At 42.0% G+C, this 19231-nt stretch overlaps 1 protein-coding gene across 1 annotated transcript in view; it reads right to left on the reverse strand.

Moving 5' to 3' along the window:
• lancl2 (LanC lantibiotic synthetase component C-like 2 (bacterial)) overlaps window positions 1–8522 on the reverse strand; it is a 28684-nt gene extending 20162 nt beyond the window's left edge. The window contains exons 1-5 of the mRNA XM_085418062.1: window positions 8276–8522; window positions 7304–7506; window positions 3886–4003; window positions 2914–3121; window positions 692–839 (exon numbers count right to left, since the gene is read on the reverse strand). Coding sequence (XP_085274188.1) covers window positions 692–839; window positions 2914–3121; window positions 3886–4003; window positions 7304–7468 — 639 coding nt within the window. The 5' untranslated portion in view covers window positions 7469–7506; window positions 8276–8522. The remainder of the gene's footprint in view (window positions 1–691; window positions 840–2913; window positions 3122–3885; window positions 4004–7303; window positions 7507–8275) is intronic.
• Window positions 8523–19231: the final 10709 nt, after the last annotated feature.

Consider the following 19231-nt stretch of genomic DNA (forward strand, 5'->3'; position numbering starts at 1 on the left):
ATTAAATACTTATACTAACTTAATGTAACGGCAACAATACTAGGCTACTCTGCAACTATCCTAACACTTCAGTATCAGTCTTGTCACACTACGATTTGAATGATCTGCTACGGTGTCAGTGTTTTAAAGCAACTTTTATTAAAGGAGTTGAAGTAATTGAGTTGACCATTTTTGTTCTGGTATTAAACCCTCTGTTGGGAATCATTTAATTCTACAGGTGTTGGTACATCACTGGTCAAACTGATAACTCAGTACTTCACCTTTCAGTCTAACTATGGTTACTTGTGGCTCCAAAAATTCAACAGGCCAGTAACTAAAGGGTTGTGTGCGACCTAAGTGACAGCATGGTGACTACGTTTATGTGTCGTAAACAAAATGCAGCATTATGAAGATTTCTGTCTCAAAATGAAGTTTAAGGACAAATAAGGAATTTATCCTGATTTGCATAGATCAGGTATCTGGAGCATTAATATGAATCCTATCCTCCCTCAAAAAGCTGGATCAGATATTGGTGACAATGAGCCAATTCAGGGCTGAACACTTCAGTACAGTGTTGCTTACAACACCATACACGAGCAGAATACCCTCGCAAAACATGGAGAATGTTAACAAACAACGTGACATAACATTGTCAGACATGTCTTTATCATTATTAATCTGAAAAAGCACATATGACATGTGCAAGTCTCACCTTTGTAATGGTGTCCTCATCCACAGCGTCAGTGCCGATCTCTTTGTTAACGTACAGCAAAGCATAAAGGTATCCAGCACGACCATACAGCAGCTCATCTGGTATATCAGAGTCTGGGCTCAGCACAGACCGCTGAAGCTGAAGAAGCCTGATGGAGAAACACAACAATCACTGCATGAGGCTGGGGTACGGATCAAGCACAGATTTGTTTTCCACCTGAGCCATGGGGGATAATATTCATTCACTATCCTGACCGCAAATACTGCAGCTCCTCACAGCACCAGCAAATGTGGATTAATACACTGGTTGAGGAATTTTAAAAACCCCGTATTATTCTTACTGACACACTCATTATTTTATCTTGGTGGTCTTCTAGTATCCATGATATCGGATTTTACCTCAGGATTACAATTTCAACATAGCTCTCCAATGTGAGCATACGATCAAAGATGAAATATCCTAAGTGCAGTTAAGATTTAGCCTTCTTGGAGGTTTTTCATGCCATGACCAAGACCGTGGGGGGAGGCTCAGCTGGCGGCTCTCAGCTTGCCTGCGACGGCACGGGGCCATTTTGTGGATGTCCGGCATATAATTGTAGATCGGATGAAGCTCGCCTTGGAGGACCACCATCAAAGCTTCATAGGGGATCGGATGACTAGCCGTTCGCCTATGCCAGGCAGTGACACGGTGTCCAGGTGGCTGTGGCCCAGCCCTGAGGAGGGGAAGGAGCGCCTGGTGGAGGCGGTTGGTGCTTAAGCAGTTTGTGAAGGGGCTCCCAGCCAGAATGGCAGAGTGGATGCGTCGCCACCAGCCCACAAGATTGGAGGCAGCAGTGACACTAGCGGAGTATCAACTGTCGTGTGTGCATGCAGACATACGCAAAAATCCCATGCCTGACGCATCCCTTAATTCAAGTCAATTCAATTTTATTACAGTGCCAAATCACAACAACAGTCGCACCACTTGTGCAACAGAAGGGCTAGACTCAATTTCCACCAGCAGATAAAGGGCTTGTATCACTCCCTCCTTCGCGGTGAGCGGGGGACGCTGACTATGAGGTGGTACAATCAGACAGGGGAGGAGCCCCACAGATATATCACCTCAAACTCCTCCAAGCATGGAGAGAGGCTGAAACTGCTACAATGGTGAGCCTGGTGAACAAAAGAGATGAGTTGGGGCTGGAGGTGCCAAATTCCAACATTTCCGCCTCAAAAAATAGCCATCGTATCCTGGTGAGACAGTTCTTGGGGCTGGCTGGTTACTACCATCGGTTTGTGCCTGGCTTTGTGGACCCGATCATTTCCTTGATTGATCTCACCCGAAAGGAAGCCCCAGAACTGGTCCAGTGGCTATAGCAGTGCGAGGGGGTGGTCGTACAGATAAACAAACCCCTGCTTCACACTCCTAACTTGTCTCTCCCTTTTATTCAGCTTCAAACGGAGAGCTGGGGGTAGTTTTGTCCCAGTAGGTAAAGAAGGGCCCAACCGCCCAGTTGTATACATCACCAGGAAACGGAACAGGAGGCCAAGTACAGCACGGTGGAGAAGGAGTGCCTGAGGAGGGTCGACTCCCTCTTCAAAGGCTAAGCTGGATGGCGCCCTGAGTCGGGCAATGGGGGTATGAGGTGGCAGGAGTAAAGAAGTAGGTTCAGGTTGTTGTGTCAGGGGAGGCTGGCCCACAAAGCTGTTCTCCATCACCTGACCATGCCTGCCCTACTTCAGTAGGATACTGGGACCTGATGGGAGAGCTGTGCCGCATGGAATGAGGCAGCTGGAAGAGCAGCTGCATGAGTAAGAAACAAATCGTAAATAAAGTCAGTCAGGTGTCCATAACACTGTGGGCTTCAGGTCCTTTCTACCACACGGGCCTTTCAGGGAATGTGCTGTCAATTAAAAAAAAATACTGGCAGCTTCCATTGCTTCTTTATTGCTTCGTTCTGAAGTCATTGCCTTCACAAACTTGCTTGTTCACACTGCCCGCCCAGTGGGGTGACCCAAAAACAAACACACTCCAAAGCAAAACTGGAAATAGCCTACCATCAAAGCCTACATGGGGCTGGGAAAGCTATCCTGTCTGTATGGATGCCAAATTACACTTATGTCACTGACTAAATCTTCATTGTATATATGGGGTTTATATAGTGCACAGTAGCAGTACGATTTCACCAGAGACTCTGCTACTCTTTCAGATAAAGATCGAGCATCTCAAGCAATCCGTCTAACCTGGACAGACACTCTTTGCTGTCAGTCGTGTTATTCAGTTTGTGGTGGACCACCGCACCCACTGCCAGAGGCCCCGCGTCACCACATAGAAATGTCACTTTGCGCCCATTCAGGATCCTCATGGTCCTCTTTACGTAGTCTAGGGCTCTATGCAGGTAGGAGGCCTCATTTGAGACCCGGTGCAGTTGAAGGTACAGCAATGCAATGCCTGCAGTGAAAAGAAAAGACACAGTTAGGTCCATAAGTATTTGGACAATGACTGCACACCACCACTGTGGATTTTAAATCAAACAGTCTAGATGTGACTGAGTAGCAACTTTGAGTTTTAATTCAGATGTATTCCACTAACCACAGACATTTTTGTACGTAGTCCCTAATTTTCAGTTACAGGACAAATGTAAGCCCTGTTCTTAACGCTTGGATGATTTTATTTTTTTTTTGCAGCCAGTGACTGCCCGAAGTCTAGAAATCACCAAACGTGCCACCAAACACTGCAGCACATCCTCTCTCTGGCTCCAGTTTTATCTTCATTAACTAAAATGCTCTCTCTACTGTAAATCATGTAAACCATAGATAAGGTCAATGATTTACATCTGGTAATTACTGATTTTTTTTATTTGCCTTAATAAACTCTTGGGTTGCTTTTGAAACATATTTTGTGTCATTATTAATTTGAACTTTAGACTAAACCTCTAAACTTTTCTCTGTAAATGGGGGACTATGTACAAAAAATATCTGCAATTCCTTTATTGCAATACTTTTGTTAAATCCCTAAATCAAAGTTCAAGGTCTGCATTTCAGTTCAGTGTTAACTGTTAATTTAATATCTATTAATTGTGTACAGAGAGAACATTAGTGTTTGTCGTTGTCCAAATACTTATGGACCTAAGCGTATAAAATAGAGAATATTTTTGGGTGGATGGATAACAGAACTGTGCTCTCTTCACATTTTTAGAGTAGTCAGGGACACACCTGTCCAGCCGGTGTAGGTGGAGAAGTCATGGGGGTCGGCTGTCTTTAGGCCTTCCTCCATCTGCTGGAGGAGATCTTTGATCTTACTCTGGACCTTCTTCTGAAAGGATGTGCTAACCTGAAGAGAGAATACATTTATAAACTCCAAGTTGTCAGACTCAAGAGCTGCACTATCCATCAGCTATAAAGCTAAATGCTGATTCTGTGGTAGCACAGATGGAACAACAGAGGAGGGAGGGAGCAGCAGGAAGTTAAGTAACATGCACTGGGAGACAGAATCATATTTAAGCTTGTTTATACACAGCAATGAATGAGTTAGGCTGTCTTGAGTCAAGGACATAAATGTATGGGTATCGGCTTTTGCTGAGTACTGATTTGATACGAATCGCAGAGACTGGGACAGTAAAGAAACATTAGGCTGGACATAAACATTGCTTTCCTGATGCTGTAAAAGAAAATGGAACAAATAAATGTACCAAGATCATACATTCCTGCACTCATGTATATATCCCCTGCACTCATGTATATATCTTTCTACGTAGCACTCATAATTCTTATTCTCATGTATATATCTCATGCACATATCTTTCTTTCTACATAGCACTTTAATTCTTATTGTCTGCACTGAAGCACCGCAGCAATTTCCTAATGTTGTAAACCTCAACATCTGGCAATAAACCCATTCTGATCTGATCTGATCTGATTTACATTTACTGAATTTGAATGTCTTGGTAAAATAAATAAAATGAGAAGTGAAAAAAAACCAGTATGTTGTTCAGCTTAGTTTCATTTCAGATGAGTAACTTTTTATTTTGAATATGCTCACAGTCGTGCCATTTTCTCCTTTCTCTGCTGTTGACACCAAGTCGAATCGATCACAAACACCCAATTCAGTTTCCCAAGTCAGGATTAGAACAATATCTAATGTTTTCATCCACATAGGTTGAGCAAGCTCAATGTCTATATGTGATCTGCTAATAGCAGCAGTGGCAAATCTAATAAATGCTCAGATATAAGTTCATGGTCCAATCTTCTTATCATTAGGAATCATTTAAGCAAATGTTAATTAGGTTGTTTTCCACAAGGCCCAATTTTTTACTAATTTAACATCATGGGTCAGGCCATGCTTTAAAGGCTGATTTGCTTGTGGATGTGAAATGAACTAATTCTCTACAGAATCCATTCACACAGAATCACCTACAGCGTGAATGCGCTGAAAAGTAGGGCAGGGCAAAATTCTGAATCAAACTGCTTTTTCACACAAGGCCATGTAGGTTTGGATTTTTCCCCCCTTAATAACAAACACCTTCATTTAGAAACTATATTTTATGTTTATTCGTGTTATCTTTGTCTAACATTTAAATTTGTTTGATGAACTGAGTCATTTAAGTGCAACAAAAAAGATTGAAAGTCAATATTTGGTGAGGCTTTGAGCGTCAGAGCCTGACCAGAGAGAACTGTGACCAAGGCTGTCTGTTCTCTCTGCTCTGCAACAGTTCGACGAGGAGCTCGATGGTGAAGGAAAAGAACACAGTGACAGACACATGAATAGATGGTGCTGTTCTGCATAACAATGAAATCTTCAGAACAGCCAAAGAGGAGAATGAGGCCTTTAATGACGGTGACACAAAAATCTACAGCTCTGACTTCAACACAATATAACAGTGTTTACAATTCATTAGCAAACATCTGTAATGGATCCACTTTAGCAAATATTTGTAAATTTCTATATCTGGAGATTTTTTGGCAAATGCCATTAAATTCAAAAAAAATACTTGAGCATATTTAAGCCTGCCTGATGAGCTTCTTCCTGTTGTTGAATTTCAATGAACACGAAGCGCATTCCAACTGCTGCAGTCCACGATGCTGGACTTGAATTTTTGTCTTATTGTGGGTCAAAATACTTACTGAGGAGACAGCTGAATGATATCATGGACCACAACATGAGTAAAGGTAGGAAACACAAGGAGCGAGTGCACCTGGTGTTAGCAGTGAATATTCAATTCAATTCACTTTTATTTATATAACGCCAAATCACAACAACAGTCGCCTTGGAGACTGTTGTTGTGATTTGTATTGATTTGGCGAATAAACTTTCAATACAATAAAAGAAAAGAAGGGGGGCTGCTGATATACCTCAACAGCCAACAATTATACAGTGCTATAGTGTTAGCTCCTGAGCTTTCCATCTAATTTCAGGCACTGCCAGTCAGCAAACGGCTGTGTACAGCGTCTCAGCCAATCCTGTGCGAGTATGTTCATGCACATATTCTGAACGTAGTTTCACAATTACCGCAACAAATTGATAAGTTGCTACGTTCTTGATCTTCTGGAGCTGTTAAATTCTGTTTCACAGAATCATAAAGTCTTTGGGTATCTAATAAGTCTTACTGAATTCATGACATGGTTGCGAAATAATACAACAACATTACAGATGCAAAATACAGAGAGAGAAATGTGTTATAACAGGTCAACTATATGTCTGTAATGGTGAATACAGTCTTCAAAATGCCAATACACATTTACAGCAGCCAAGCTTTGTGTGAAAATACAAAAAGCTCAACATAACAGCAAACGAGCCTTCTTGAAAATTCATTGACGACCAGAAAATTGAAATCCAGGTATTTTCCGAAGCTCCTCTCTCTCTCTTTTTGTAACCAACTCCAAACTCTTAATATTTTTCTTGTTTTTAAAAGACAGGAATAAGAGTGCAGAGGTAAATTATATTAAAGGTATAAATTTAATAAAATGTATAAAGATGTAAAGATATTAACTTGAATAACTTAAAAACAGACGACGTAACGTTGAATGTTCTATATTCTGTTCTATGACCTTCCTAAAAACACTGGAGATGAGTTATTTTGTTGGGTAAAACCATCTTCATATGAGCCAATGAAAAAATTAGTTACTTTCACTTGCAGGATTCAAAAACAGCCTAAAATTAGACTTTGACTACCAAACTTACGATACGATTATATTTGGTGAAGCATACCTGTCAGTGGGAAAAAATATGTGGAATTTAATTGCAGATTTATTTATTTTTTGTTTATGTGAAAGAAACCTCCAAGATCTGACTGTCATTTCAGACCATAACACCAGCTTCACCGATTATTACTGTACTGTAATATGTGTACCCAGAGGACCCAGACGCGGAAACTAAAAAAAACAAACAAAAAACAACTGTATTTTTTACTTACTTTGACAAAACGTGACTAGCTTTGTAATATTATTGCATTTAGACTGATGACAGACGCAAACCACAGCTAAGAAATTATATGCGCTAACATAAACGAACCCCTTTCAATGTCAGGTACTCCCACACCGTAACAGTCCCGTAGTATCAACAACAAGCCTGGGCTACGCTAGCTTTACTTTCTGTTAGCAGATGTGAAAACCAAAGTGAGGGAAAACATCTCACCTTTCCTTCCGAATCAAGGGAGTCATTGCAAACTACATCCGCTCCAGAGTTGGAGGTGAGGACTCCTTGGTCCCAGTCGGGATATGGGTTTGAAAAAGAGCGCTCCTCCATCTCTGCGTCTGTAGCCGAGATCAGCTTCAGTCGCTTGGACATGTTATCTCCCATCTCTACGGCGGCTCGGCAAGGCCAAATATCTCAGTACGCTGTAGAGCCAATATAGTGGAAATAAAAAATCGCCTTACAGAAATATTGTTTTAAACCACACTAAAGTGACATGAAATAATATGTAAATGGAATGTAATCATTAAAAGGATCGAGTAGTGTATTTATGTTTTGTCTAATGCCATTGACATACAAAAGAAGCCACAGGACAACATGCCTTTATTAATCGAAATTAAAAAAGCATGCAAAGCTACCCTTTAAAAGTTATTTTGATTCACACAAAATGACGTTTAAAGCTTGGAGTTACTCATTTTACATTAAAAGTCCTCGTTTTTCATTCAGTCTCGGTTTCCTTGAGTACTTTTAAAGGCATATTCTTCACTGCTGTTTCTGTTATTCCCCAGAAATATATTTTGCTTTGCATCGCACAGACCAAAAGAATACTGAATGTAACTTCAGCTGAAAGTTAGAAATAGAGCACAAACAAATTGAACACGTTCAAAATCAAGTTTTACAAACACGAAGTATTGCATTTAACATCCGAGGGTAAAAAAAAACTTTAATGAATGTCACCTTGGACTGTTGTTAAATTGAGAGATTAATAAATAATGCCATGAGTAATACACCTTCTTTGGAACCAAGTGTGACGCTTAAGTTTGCGCAATGAGACGTCTGAATGGAAAAGGAGAACAATTGTTGCTACACTGGCATTACTGTGGTAGCCCAAACAGCAGGTCGTTATATTAGCAACAGCAGCTGCGATGCTAAAATGCTGCAGGTACTGCCAGGTGGAGCCAAAATTGGGCTTACCAAAGGGATCAGCAGGCTGTCCGATCAGCAGTGTGCGGGGCTTCCACAGCTCGTTTGTCGGTTGCGGCAGCCTCCAGCCTCCGAGCAGCGTCTCTAGGCAACCCGGAGTCCAGCCTCTCCTATTTTTCGGTGAATGGAAAGAAGTGTGAGCCGCAGTCTAAGTGCACCGGCAGGCAGCCATGTGTCACCGCATCACCGTGTCTCGCCCTGCCTCTCCTTCCTCAGCATCCTCCTCACTGAGCGCACATCGGATTGCTGCCGATGCCAAATCAGTAACACTCACCCCCCACCCCTACACACACACGCACACCCCGACGGTTTGTACACAGACCACGGGCGTAACCACCTCACTGACACAGACTTCCCCTCCAGCAGCCGCCCGGTGCCCGTCAGTACCCAGCAGCCCAGTTCGGTAGCTGACTCCTGGTGACAGATGGTGTTAGTGTGTGATACCGTGCTGCCCGGATTAAGCAATATAACAAACCACCACCCCTCCCTTTCTCCCTCCTAACAAATTCCACACACAACCCTCTTTCGTCTATTCATCCTGTTTCCTCTTTCCTTTTAAGATTTGAAAGGAAACACATTAGAGAAAAGGCTCTACCTCCAACAGAAGACAAAACTTTGTCGCTCTTCTAAGGATTCACATTTTATCTGCATCTCGGTTGCACTTTAAGAGATACAAATGCTTTTTGGATTCCATTTTTGAATTAGCTGACCACAAGCTATAACTATTAGTGCAATCAGAGCACTAATGGCTCTTTGATTCAGCTGTTTCCACATCTGTCTTTTCCCTTGTATCTCCAGAGCACCGCTTCATCCCAATATCCTGCAGGACCTCTAAAGCAGTTTGAAACTGCTTTCCAGGGAACCTTTCAGTCTCTTCAGCCAAAGAAACTGATGATCACTAAAAGATTTTTCTGAATAAGAGTCATCCATGGGAGTAAACGTCTTTTTGAGCACCATGGACAGGTTAAATTGAGTTTAGGAGAATTTTGAACGCTGGGTACTTTATTTCCTCTATTCTGGTGAATATACAAAGTGTAGCTTCTCAGTTTATGGTAGAAAACACACAATCAATGGTAGTAACAGTTCATCACACGGCAAGCATTCAGTGTCACCTACTACTAGTCATTCTCAGCGTTTTTTCATTTAATATTATTGCTGCTAAAACAACACACATAGTTATTGTAACACATTTGTCACATTTGCAGTTGTTAGCAAAGCATACAATCGGTCCTTTCCAATAGAACACAGAAAGTAGAATATCTAGACGAATCTAACCAGCTAACCTCAAACATCAGTTATTCTTTGCGTATCTCTGGTGTCTTTTCACCACTGGTTTGTTCACACATACAGAAAGACATTACTATGACATCTACTTCAAATGTATCATGTATCACAGCATCATCCTGTAGACCAATGATACATTATATTGAGACACACTATTCTAATCTGATATTACATTTTTAGCAAATTTATAGCAAATGAAACGAAGCACAAATTCAAAGCTTTTTTCATTTAATTTAATTTAATTTTGTGGTTTGGCGCTATTTCTTAACTTAAAATGTCCTGTTGTAATTGGACATTTTAAGTTAAGAAACAGCGCCAAACAACAACAACACTTCCTTTATATTGTGCTTTATATTGTAAGGTCAAGACCCTACAAAAATACACAAAAACTCCAACCCCCTAAGAGCAAGCACTTTGGTGACAGTGGGAAGGAAAAACTCCCTTTTAAAAGAGAGAAACCTCCGGCAGAATCAGGCTCTAGGACGGGGTGGCATCTGCCATGGCCACTTGGCGATGAGGAAAGGAAGATGGGAGAAGAAGAGTGGTTATTTTCAACCACTCTAGTTTTAAAATTCAATTTAGATGCACAATTTAAATTAATATTTTAAGCCAGTTTAAGAGTTTTGTCACATAATCGCGTGCGCGTGTCAGTTAAATTTTAGCGTGATCATATTTTGTCTCTTCAATTTTGTCAAGGCTCTGTGTGCGGGCAGGCAGAGATGAGGATCCAAATGCAGGACTCGGAAAATGGAATGTAACTCAAAAAACCTCAGCTTTATTGCTGGCAGGAAAACAAACATAAAGTGAGGACGGAACACTGAGACCAAGAACACACAGGCATAAACTGATGGTACGACGCGACACTGAGCATGGGAAAACACAGGGCTTATATACACAGGGTAGTAACGGGGAAATCGGCAACAGGAGGGAGACACAGCTGGGAGAGATCAGGGCTAACGAGACAGGGGGAACAAAGCTGCACATACTAACATCAGACAGGAACAAGAACCTTCAAAGTAAAACAGGAAACAAAACACACTTTACTAAGACACAGACTAGACAGAGACAGACTTGACACTGACCAAAGGCTACTAAATGATAATCATAATCACAACAGTATCAGATCATAAATCATAATATAGAAAAACACCAAGATAACTGAAACACCAAGTACCAGAGAAACATAAAGGAAAATCCATGATGCAAAAGTACCAAAACATACTGAACTCAAAATACTGGGTCCAACGGACCCAGAACCGTGACAAATTTGGCATGTTTTTTAAAGGTTTTGATGATACTTAATCAACCATTGGGTCACTTGACTTCATTAAGAGTATTGGAGGAGGCCACCTGTCATGGAGTTCATTGTATACTGTCAGGCTGAGTTGTTCAATGTTCTCTAAGGACATTTTGTACCAACTGAATAACTCTGTTGACACACAACTTTCCCCCCACTTTCAGTGTTTTCCCCAGTCCTAATATTTCAGCCTTTGTCTCCAGTATTTGATTGACCTCACCTTTAAATACTATCGGCACTTCTTCTCACACTTGTTTTGACTGTTGAATTTGCTTCTCTGTGTCTTTAAAATATTTTTTCTCCTTCGACAGTGCTGTCTGCGCTTCATTCAGTTGTTGTCTTGCCTTTTCGTACTTTCTTTGCGAGTTCAATATATTTTGTCTCTTCTTTGAGTGCCTTTTTCACGTGGTTATCTGTTGTTGGTGGTGTTTTGAGACTGCTCTTCTCTGCGCTCTAACACAACTTGAGGCTTTCTGATGAGGAGGAATCTGGGGTTGCCGCCTCTTCTGTCTCTGTCTTAGCCTCCGCTAATTGTTTCTTCTGCTCATCCAGTTTTTTCTGCATTTCTTTTGTGCCCTTCACCACTTTCTGCTCTTCCAGGACTTAATTCTCCTGCTCCAGATTCCCTCTCTGTGTTTTCTCATTCCACATAGTTTGTTTCAGAGAGGCCTCATGTTTCTGAAGCTGCGCGAGCTCGGCAGACAGACTGTCCTTCTCCCATTTCAGGATCAGGATTTCGCTGTCCCTCTGCTGAAGCTGCTCTTTCAGACGGCTCATCTCAAAGTTGCTGGTCTTTTCCTGATCTGAACAAGCCCTTATTCTTTGGTGGCGCTGCTCGTTTGCACTTTGTGTGACACTGTTTCGTCAGTGAGTTCTCCAGCTTGGATCTCACATTAGTCCAACTTGGTGCGCATCAGTGAAATTTGGGCCATCAGCTGTTTGATTTGCTGTCTGGCTGTCTTTGCATCCTGTTTCAAAAGTTGATTTTCACACAGTGTTTAGGCAGGCTGTCCTAACATGAATAAGGTCGTCCACTGTACTTTTTGGCAGAGTGCACACAAATTTAGTTTTCTCTGAAGCTGAGCGAGCTCTGCAGACAGACTGTCCTTCTCCACATACCGCAAAGAATGACGGCCCTTTGGTGGCCCAGATCAGGTTTGCCAGATGTGGCCCACACATGGGCCAGCACAAGGCCAGTTGCAGACACACTGGTGATCCTGTGCTGGCCCATGTGTGGGCCACATCTGGCAAATCTGATCTGGGCCACCAAAGGGCCATCATTCTTTGCGTTATGTGGGCCATGTGTAAGTTGTGTGCAGCCACGGGCCAGTTGTAGACACATTGCTGGCCCTGTGCTGGCCCAGAACAGTTTCAGCTCTGGCCCCAGATGTCAGCCTAATGTGTACCTTAATCAAGCCATGTAATAACAACATGTGCCAGAACACGCAAAACAGTGCAAAAGTAACATAAGAAAACTCTGTTCAGACAGTGAATGGACTGACTCTTATATAACCCTGTTCTAGTCTAACAGATTACTCAAAGTGCTCTATACAACATGCCACATTCATCCAATCACATACTTTCTCTAAATTGAGTGCTTCCTAACTACATTCAAACACATTCACAGTCTTGACATGCAGACCAGGGATCGGAACCACTAACCTTCCGATCAGTAGGTGACCTGCTCCACCTCCTGAGCTACAGCCACCCACTGGTAACAATGAGTAAACCGTCACCAGGTTTTGGATAAAGTGTACACTAACAAACCTGTCAAACCTGCATTTGAAACGTTGGCTACCATAGCAGTATAGTATTGCAACATGGCATTTGGATCTTCTAACTAAAATAGGAAAACAGGAACATAAATAGTGCCATCATGCCAGACCTGGTCCACATCTGGCTGACATACACTCTGCCATGACACCAGTCAGTCAGAAGTGCTAGCTTGATGCCGGATCCGGGCCAGACCTGTTTTCTATGAGCCTGGGCCACATACACCAAACCACAATCGAGCCAGATATGGCATGCCATCACATAAACAGTGCCATCAATGCCACCTGGCCCATATCCTGATGACATACGTCTTATCATGCCAGAAGTCAGCCAGCTGTGTTGTGCCGGTTTGACACCAGATCCGGGCCAGACCTCCTTGCTATGTGGGCTATTGATTTAAATGTTTTATGATTCATCCCTCTTCTACATTTACCCTAAAACCATTTTCACACAAAAGTGGTAGAAAACCTTTATTTTCCACGTTCTCTTCACTGCCATCAGCCTCTTCTTGCTGACTATTTGCTACACAGACCCTCTGCAAGATTGATGCACGCACGACTTTATCACCCTTTTTACCTTCTGCCCAGAGAGAGGAGGTTCAGGTCAGTTCAAACACATACTAACAGAATCCAAAGCTGGACAGACCCTCATTAAAGACTCAGACTTTACAGCTTCACACAACTGTGGGTCAATATGAACGTGTCACGCAGGTGTACGAGGTGGGAAATCTGAGATTTTCTGTCTGTCCCTATGGCTTACCTATAAGGCAGAAAGGAGAATAGTTAAAACAAGCAGGTGGACTGATCTATAAATGTTTGCGACACACGGTTAGTTCTAACTGTGTTGATTTTTAAAATAAAATAAAAAAACAAAACGTATGTCTTCGTTTTTTTTCTGCTTGATATTGAAATGAGCTTCTTCTGTGTTTAGAAAAGAGTGCCATTTTTGAAAGTCAACCTTAAAATTAACCACACCTATAAAAGCTATTTGCTGTTTTAATAACGTTAAATTGCCACTGTATGAGCTCATCATGTGTTAGATCTTTAAGAGAGAGACCTGCTGCTGCATCCTTCCTTTGGGTCCTTGGGTGTCTTTATCTGGGCATCAGTTTTTGTCTCCGCTATGACACCCAGACAATCAGACAATAAAGCCACAGTACTCAATTCAATTCAGTTCGATTCAATTCGATTCGATTCAATTCTACACCTGTGACCTACATGTAAAGGAGAGATGTATCCAGAAGAGAAGTTAAGCCAGCACCCCTGAGTCAGATCAAAAATGATGACAAGCAAATAATTACCCCTGGTTCTGAAACTTACGGCCTGTTTCTACACTGACTGATATGATGCTCAGTGTCCATCGCTCCCTCCTTTTAAAACCCGTTTATCAGTTCTAATTCAGATATGTCCCTCTGAGGGTGAACACAATCTCCAGCAGTTCTGAGCTAAGGAAACAAAGTACATTAATGTAATTATAAGATAATGATGTTGTCTTATATTGAGCATCCGGCTGCCCACGCTAAACTGTGACTATCACCAGGTAACCTGGGAGTGTTTCCTCAACAGCAGTAAGTGCGAAAGAACTGACAGACTGAACAGGATGTATGCAGGTCGACTCCAGATTGAGACGAGCTGATGGGTGGAGTTGTGGGGAAAATGTCGGTTTGCGGCCTATGTTACAGAAAGACAAAGGTATAAAACCAGGCAGAAGGCTTTTTATTAAAAATTTTAATAATTAATTGCTGTCTGAAAATATTATTGATAAGAAGGTTATATGCATTTCCAGGAGCTGGAGCAGGCAACTTTTTTTCTTTGCAAAGGTCTTTAATCTTGAAAACTGCATGACACACTGGCAGACAGAAAAGACCATTTGGTGAAAATATCAATTAGTTAACGGGTTTAGATTAAATGGTGATTCTAAATTGCCCATAGGTGTGAGTATGAATGGTTGTCAGTCTCTATGTATTAGCCCTGTCCTGTCCAGGGTGTGTGTGGTAGCTGGACAGGCTCCAACCCTGAATTGGAAGAGAATGCACGGATGGACACCAAACAGTAATTACACCTCTATTTACAGCATTCATTTGAATTACTCTAGAAAAACGGCAGAGCTACCATCTGTCACTATAATAATTAATTAGAAACAAGTTCCATTAGTGGCTAGAATGTCACTATGTGATCTTAAAAAACAAACAAAAAACAGGAAATTTATCCTGGTTTATCAGGTAAATTACAGACTTACCTCATGGCACCGTTACAGCGTCACACACTCAAGATATTTTTCTCTGCTGTGTTTACTATGACCGCTGGGGGGTGCTGTTGTTGTGGACATTATGTTAAAATAGGTGATGCTGACTCATAACTCATGTAAGCATAATTTCTGCCTACACCCTTTTTGCCTGAAATACAGTTTTTTCTATTTTAATATGCCTTGTTTTGCTATGACCAGACCAAAATAAAAAAAAATGAAGGAGTGAATGAATATTGCTAAAACTAACAACAATAAGCTTTTATTGAGCTTCACTTCGCAATAAATGTACAATGTCTAATAAATAATTTTTCCCAACACCAACATATTTCAAATTTAAGCTTTATGAAATATTTGCATGTTATTAAAATGTCAATAAATTGCATGGGAGAAGGTAGTCAGACCTACACAGGAGGAATAGACGGTACTACACAGTCACTATATTTGTAGACTTGGAGATTTCCAGGGAGGTCCACGTCAAGTTTCGCCTCAGGGTTTTAGAGGGGGTTGCGGTTACAGTGTAGCTATGGTGTAAATTTCCCACTAAAGCATTAGTCCCCAGTCACACTAAGTTGCAGTGTCCAAATTACTCTGTACTTAATTTTTCACTTCAGTGAATACAAGTACTACCATAAAAAAAGGGAAATAAAATACTTTAGGAGACTCTTGCTTTTCTTCTTTTAAACTTCTGATGTTTAGCTGATAGATTAAAAAAAAAAACAACAAAATACATATTATTTAAATTTCTGGGACATTGATCAAGTTTTTGTAAATATTTTGAGGTGACCTTTAAAACTTTTATCTCACATTCAAATTTCAAAAGGTGGTTTAATTGGACTGGAACATGTAATGGTGGTAATGAGAGATCTGGCTTTCTCTCTTCTAGGTCTTTTGATATTTAACTTAAGTACTGCACCCTCTGAATTGGTTGCGCTGTGCTTTCCCAAACTGACATTCCAGTCTTTTATGGTGCTCTCTTTGGGTCAGTAGTTGTCCATCTTTAAGTGCAAGCTGTTTTTCAACCTTGGTGCCCTGTTTTGGAACCATGGGACATGGCTTTGCCTGTCTGTCTGCTACTAGGATATGCCTTAAATTTATATATTTCTGCAATGTTTTTGATCCACTGTCAATGTGAGAGTTTTCCCATCTTTCTCATATGCAGAGCATTCAGAGCACAATGCATCTCATGAGAATATTGGAACAATAAAGACTCAATAAAGACTAACTCTGCCATTGCCGGTCCCAAGCCCAAGATGAGAAAGGAGGAGGGTTGGGCGTGGGGCTAGCAACCCCACCCTGTAAAAACTCCAACTGCTACGGAAACAGCAAGTGAATCTCATTATCGGCTAACGGTGATTTGGGTGACTGTAACAACTGGCGGGGCATCACGTTGCTGTCGGTACCCGGGAAAGTGTTTTGCCTCGCTCTTTTGAATCGGCTACGACACGCAGTGAACGAACGATTGCGAGAAGAGCAGGCTGGGTTTCGGAGTGGCCGGTCATGCGTCGAGCAAATCTTCACCCTCGCATGATCATTGAACAAACATTGGAATACCAAAGGAAGATTTCTATTAATTTCATTGACTTCAAGAAGGCTTTTGACAGCGTCCGCCGGCCGACTCTATGGGCTATCCTACGCCACTATGAAGTCCCTCAGCAGTTTGTAGATGCCTTTCGTTGTCTCTACTCCAACTCCCGTTGCAGCGTCCGGACGGATGACGGCTGCACAGATTTCTTGGCGTCCGACAAGGATGCGTGCTATCCCCTTTCCTCTTCCTGTTGGTAATTGACTTCATCATGCGACGATCAGTTGACCAAGCTGGCATCGGTGTGCCCTGGCACGAAGCGCGTAATCTCACTGACTTGGACTTCGCAGATGACATCTCCCTGCTGGGCTCGACTCAGGAAGACCTCCAAAGGTTGACCGCGGCCCTGCAGAGGGAGGCGACGAAAGTTGGATTAAGAATCAGCGCCAAAAAAACCAAGGTACTCCGAGTTGGCTATGCACGTGCCCGCATTCCTGTCATGATCAACCAACAACGTGCTGAAGAGGTGGAGAATTTTACATATCTTGGCAGCATCATCTCGAATGACGGGGTCTCTGATCGGGATGTCGACCCCAGAGTAGGGAAAGGCAGTTGGTGTCCTGCGAAGACTCCAACCTATTTGGAACTCGACCTCCCTGAATGTAAGGGTCGAGATCAGACTACTGAACTCTATCGTCTTCCCTACTGCACTTTACGCTAGTGAAACCTGGCGCTCAACAAGTGCAATTATTCAACACCTGAACGTGCTTCAACAACGTGGCCTGCAGCGAATCCTGAGAATTTCCTACCGGGACCGAATAACAAATGAGGAGGTCCTACGAAGAGCAGGCACCCGCCCATTAGCCGATGTTGTTGCAGAAAGGCGCTTCCGCTTTGCGGGCCATATTTTACGCCTACCGCCTCATCGCCCAGCTAAGATTGCCATGACATGGCGTCCACGCACTGGCAAGTGAAAGCAAGGCCGACCAAAGACCACATGGCGTCGAACATTCATGGACGATCTGAGAACTGTCGACGAAGCTGAAGCAGTCGCTGCTGACCGACATCGATGGAGATCACTAGCTGCCCGATGCGCCGCCCGGCGTAGGAGGAACTAAGTCTAAGTAGTAAAGACCTCTGGCCACTGACAATGATGCTTTGGTGAATCTGTGTTAGACTGTAATACTGTATCGTTTATACTGGTTGAACTCTAGCCACCTTAATATTGGCTTGGACAGCAGGTCCTCTAAAGGCCTAATGAATGTTGCTGTTACACTCGAATGTTTTAAATGGTGAAGAATTTGAAGGAACTAGACTTTTAGCAAGCCCATCATATCTAGTTCTGGTTTGGTGATCGATGCTGCCTCTCGATTTTCTACAAGTGCTGTGATACTACAAAATGCTTCCAGATGAGATGTGTGAGATTATCACTATGGTAACATCTCTGACACCATGGTTACATGGCATGTGATTTTTTTTTTTTTATGCTGCTGACTTACCCGGCTTAGATAACTCAGCTATATCCTACCCCTGCTGCTGTCTCACACACACACACACACACACACACACACACACACACACACACACACACACACACACTCTAACAGAGAGAGAGAGATTAATCAGAGAAAAAAGTCCTCTGGCCTCTAAGCTAATGACCTCTGGCTTGTGATCATAGCTCCAGCTTGGACATTTCATAACACTGACATTCCCCTCAGCATTGTGGAGTATGAGGACCTCTCTTCAGTGCACCTTGAAGCAACTGTTGTTGTGAATTGTTGCTTTAAAAATAAACCGGCATGAAGTGAGCTGCATTGAATGTGATCATCACCTTTACTTGTTTTTTTCTCACAGTCAGTATAAAACACAGACTTTGCTTCCAGGTCACAAAAATAAACCCAATGCGTTCTTTGGTTTTGAGGTTTTCACCTTGTTGTAAACACTCAGTTTTCTCCATCTCCATTTCATGAAGCTGTGCCTTGATTGTAGACCTCCTTGAGATTGTTCTGGACTTGGTTAGATGTTGTGAAGGAAATCTTAACCAAGAAAAGATTTTTGCAGTCATCCACGTTAGCCTCCTTTCATGGTCTTCAAGGCACCAGATTATGGATTCTCCACAGTTTTTGCTGTCGCTCTGATTTGAGATTTTCAGCCGATGATGATGATGATAAGAAGGCCTATGGCCAGCCTAAAAAGGCCCATACCTGTACCATAAGTCTATCTTGCATCATAGGCTGCAATTCAGTGACTAAATTTAGTAATCACATTTGACCAGCTCTACAGCATATCTTGTACACTTGATTGAAGAGGAGAACAGAGCTGTTGACTGATAACCACTTGATGGTGGCAGGGCAAGAGGATGCCAGTGTATGTATATACTAATATTACAATGTTGGGCCTATACTAAATTATTTTGTGATAGAGGTTTCTACTTGAAAGGTCTAAAGCGATAAAAAACAAATGAGGAGTAAAACGCTGTTTTAAGTCAGTTTAAGTCATGCAGTAAGAAATTAAAAGAGATGAATGCATGTAGTTCTGAGAATCTTTAAGCTCACAGCAACTGGGTTAGTAACCTCGATGACTAGGTTGAGCCCACAAACCACGGTGGTAATTTGAACCTAGTGTTTGCTCTGATTTCAGTGATACATTATGTATCATTATATACTGTATGGTCTGCTTATTATTCACATTAAATTATTTGATGTTATTGGTGTATCCTCTATTTTCATACATTGTTCTCTACATTCATCTCTGTTGCTTTCCAGATAAACAGAGAGAAGACTTCATCTTTAATTACACACATTGACCAGCAGGTGGAGACAGC

This window comes from Rhamphochromis longiceps, linkage group LG9 (genome assembly GCF_057381845.1).
Source record: "Rhamphochromis longiceps isolate RC_006_pf linkage group LG9, R_longiceps_female_GT1.1, whole genome shotgun sequence".
Taxonomy (NCBI): domain Eukaryota; kingdom Metazoa; phylum Chordata; class Actinopteri; order Cichliformes; family Cichlidae; genus Rhamphochromis; species Rhamphochromis longiceps.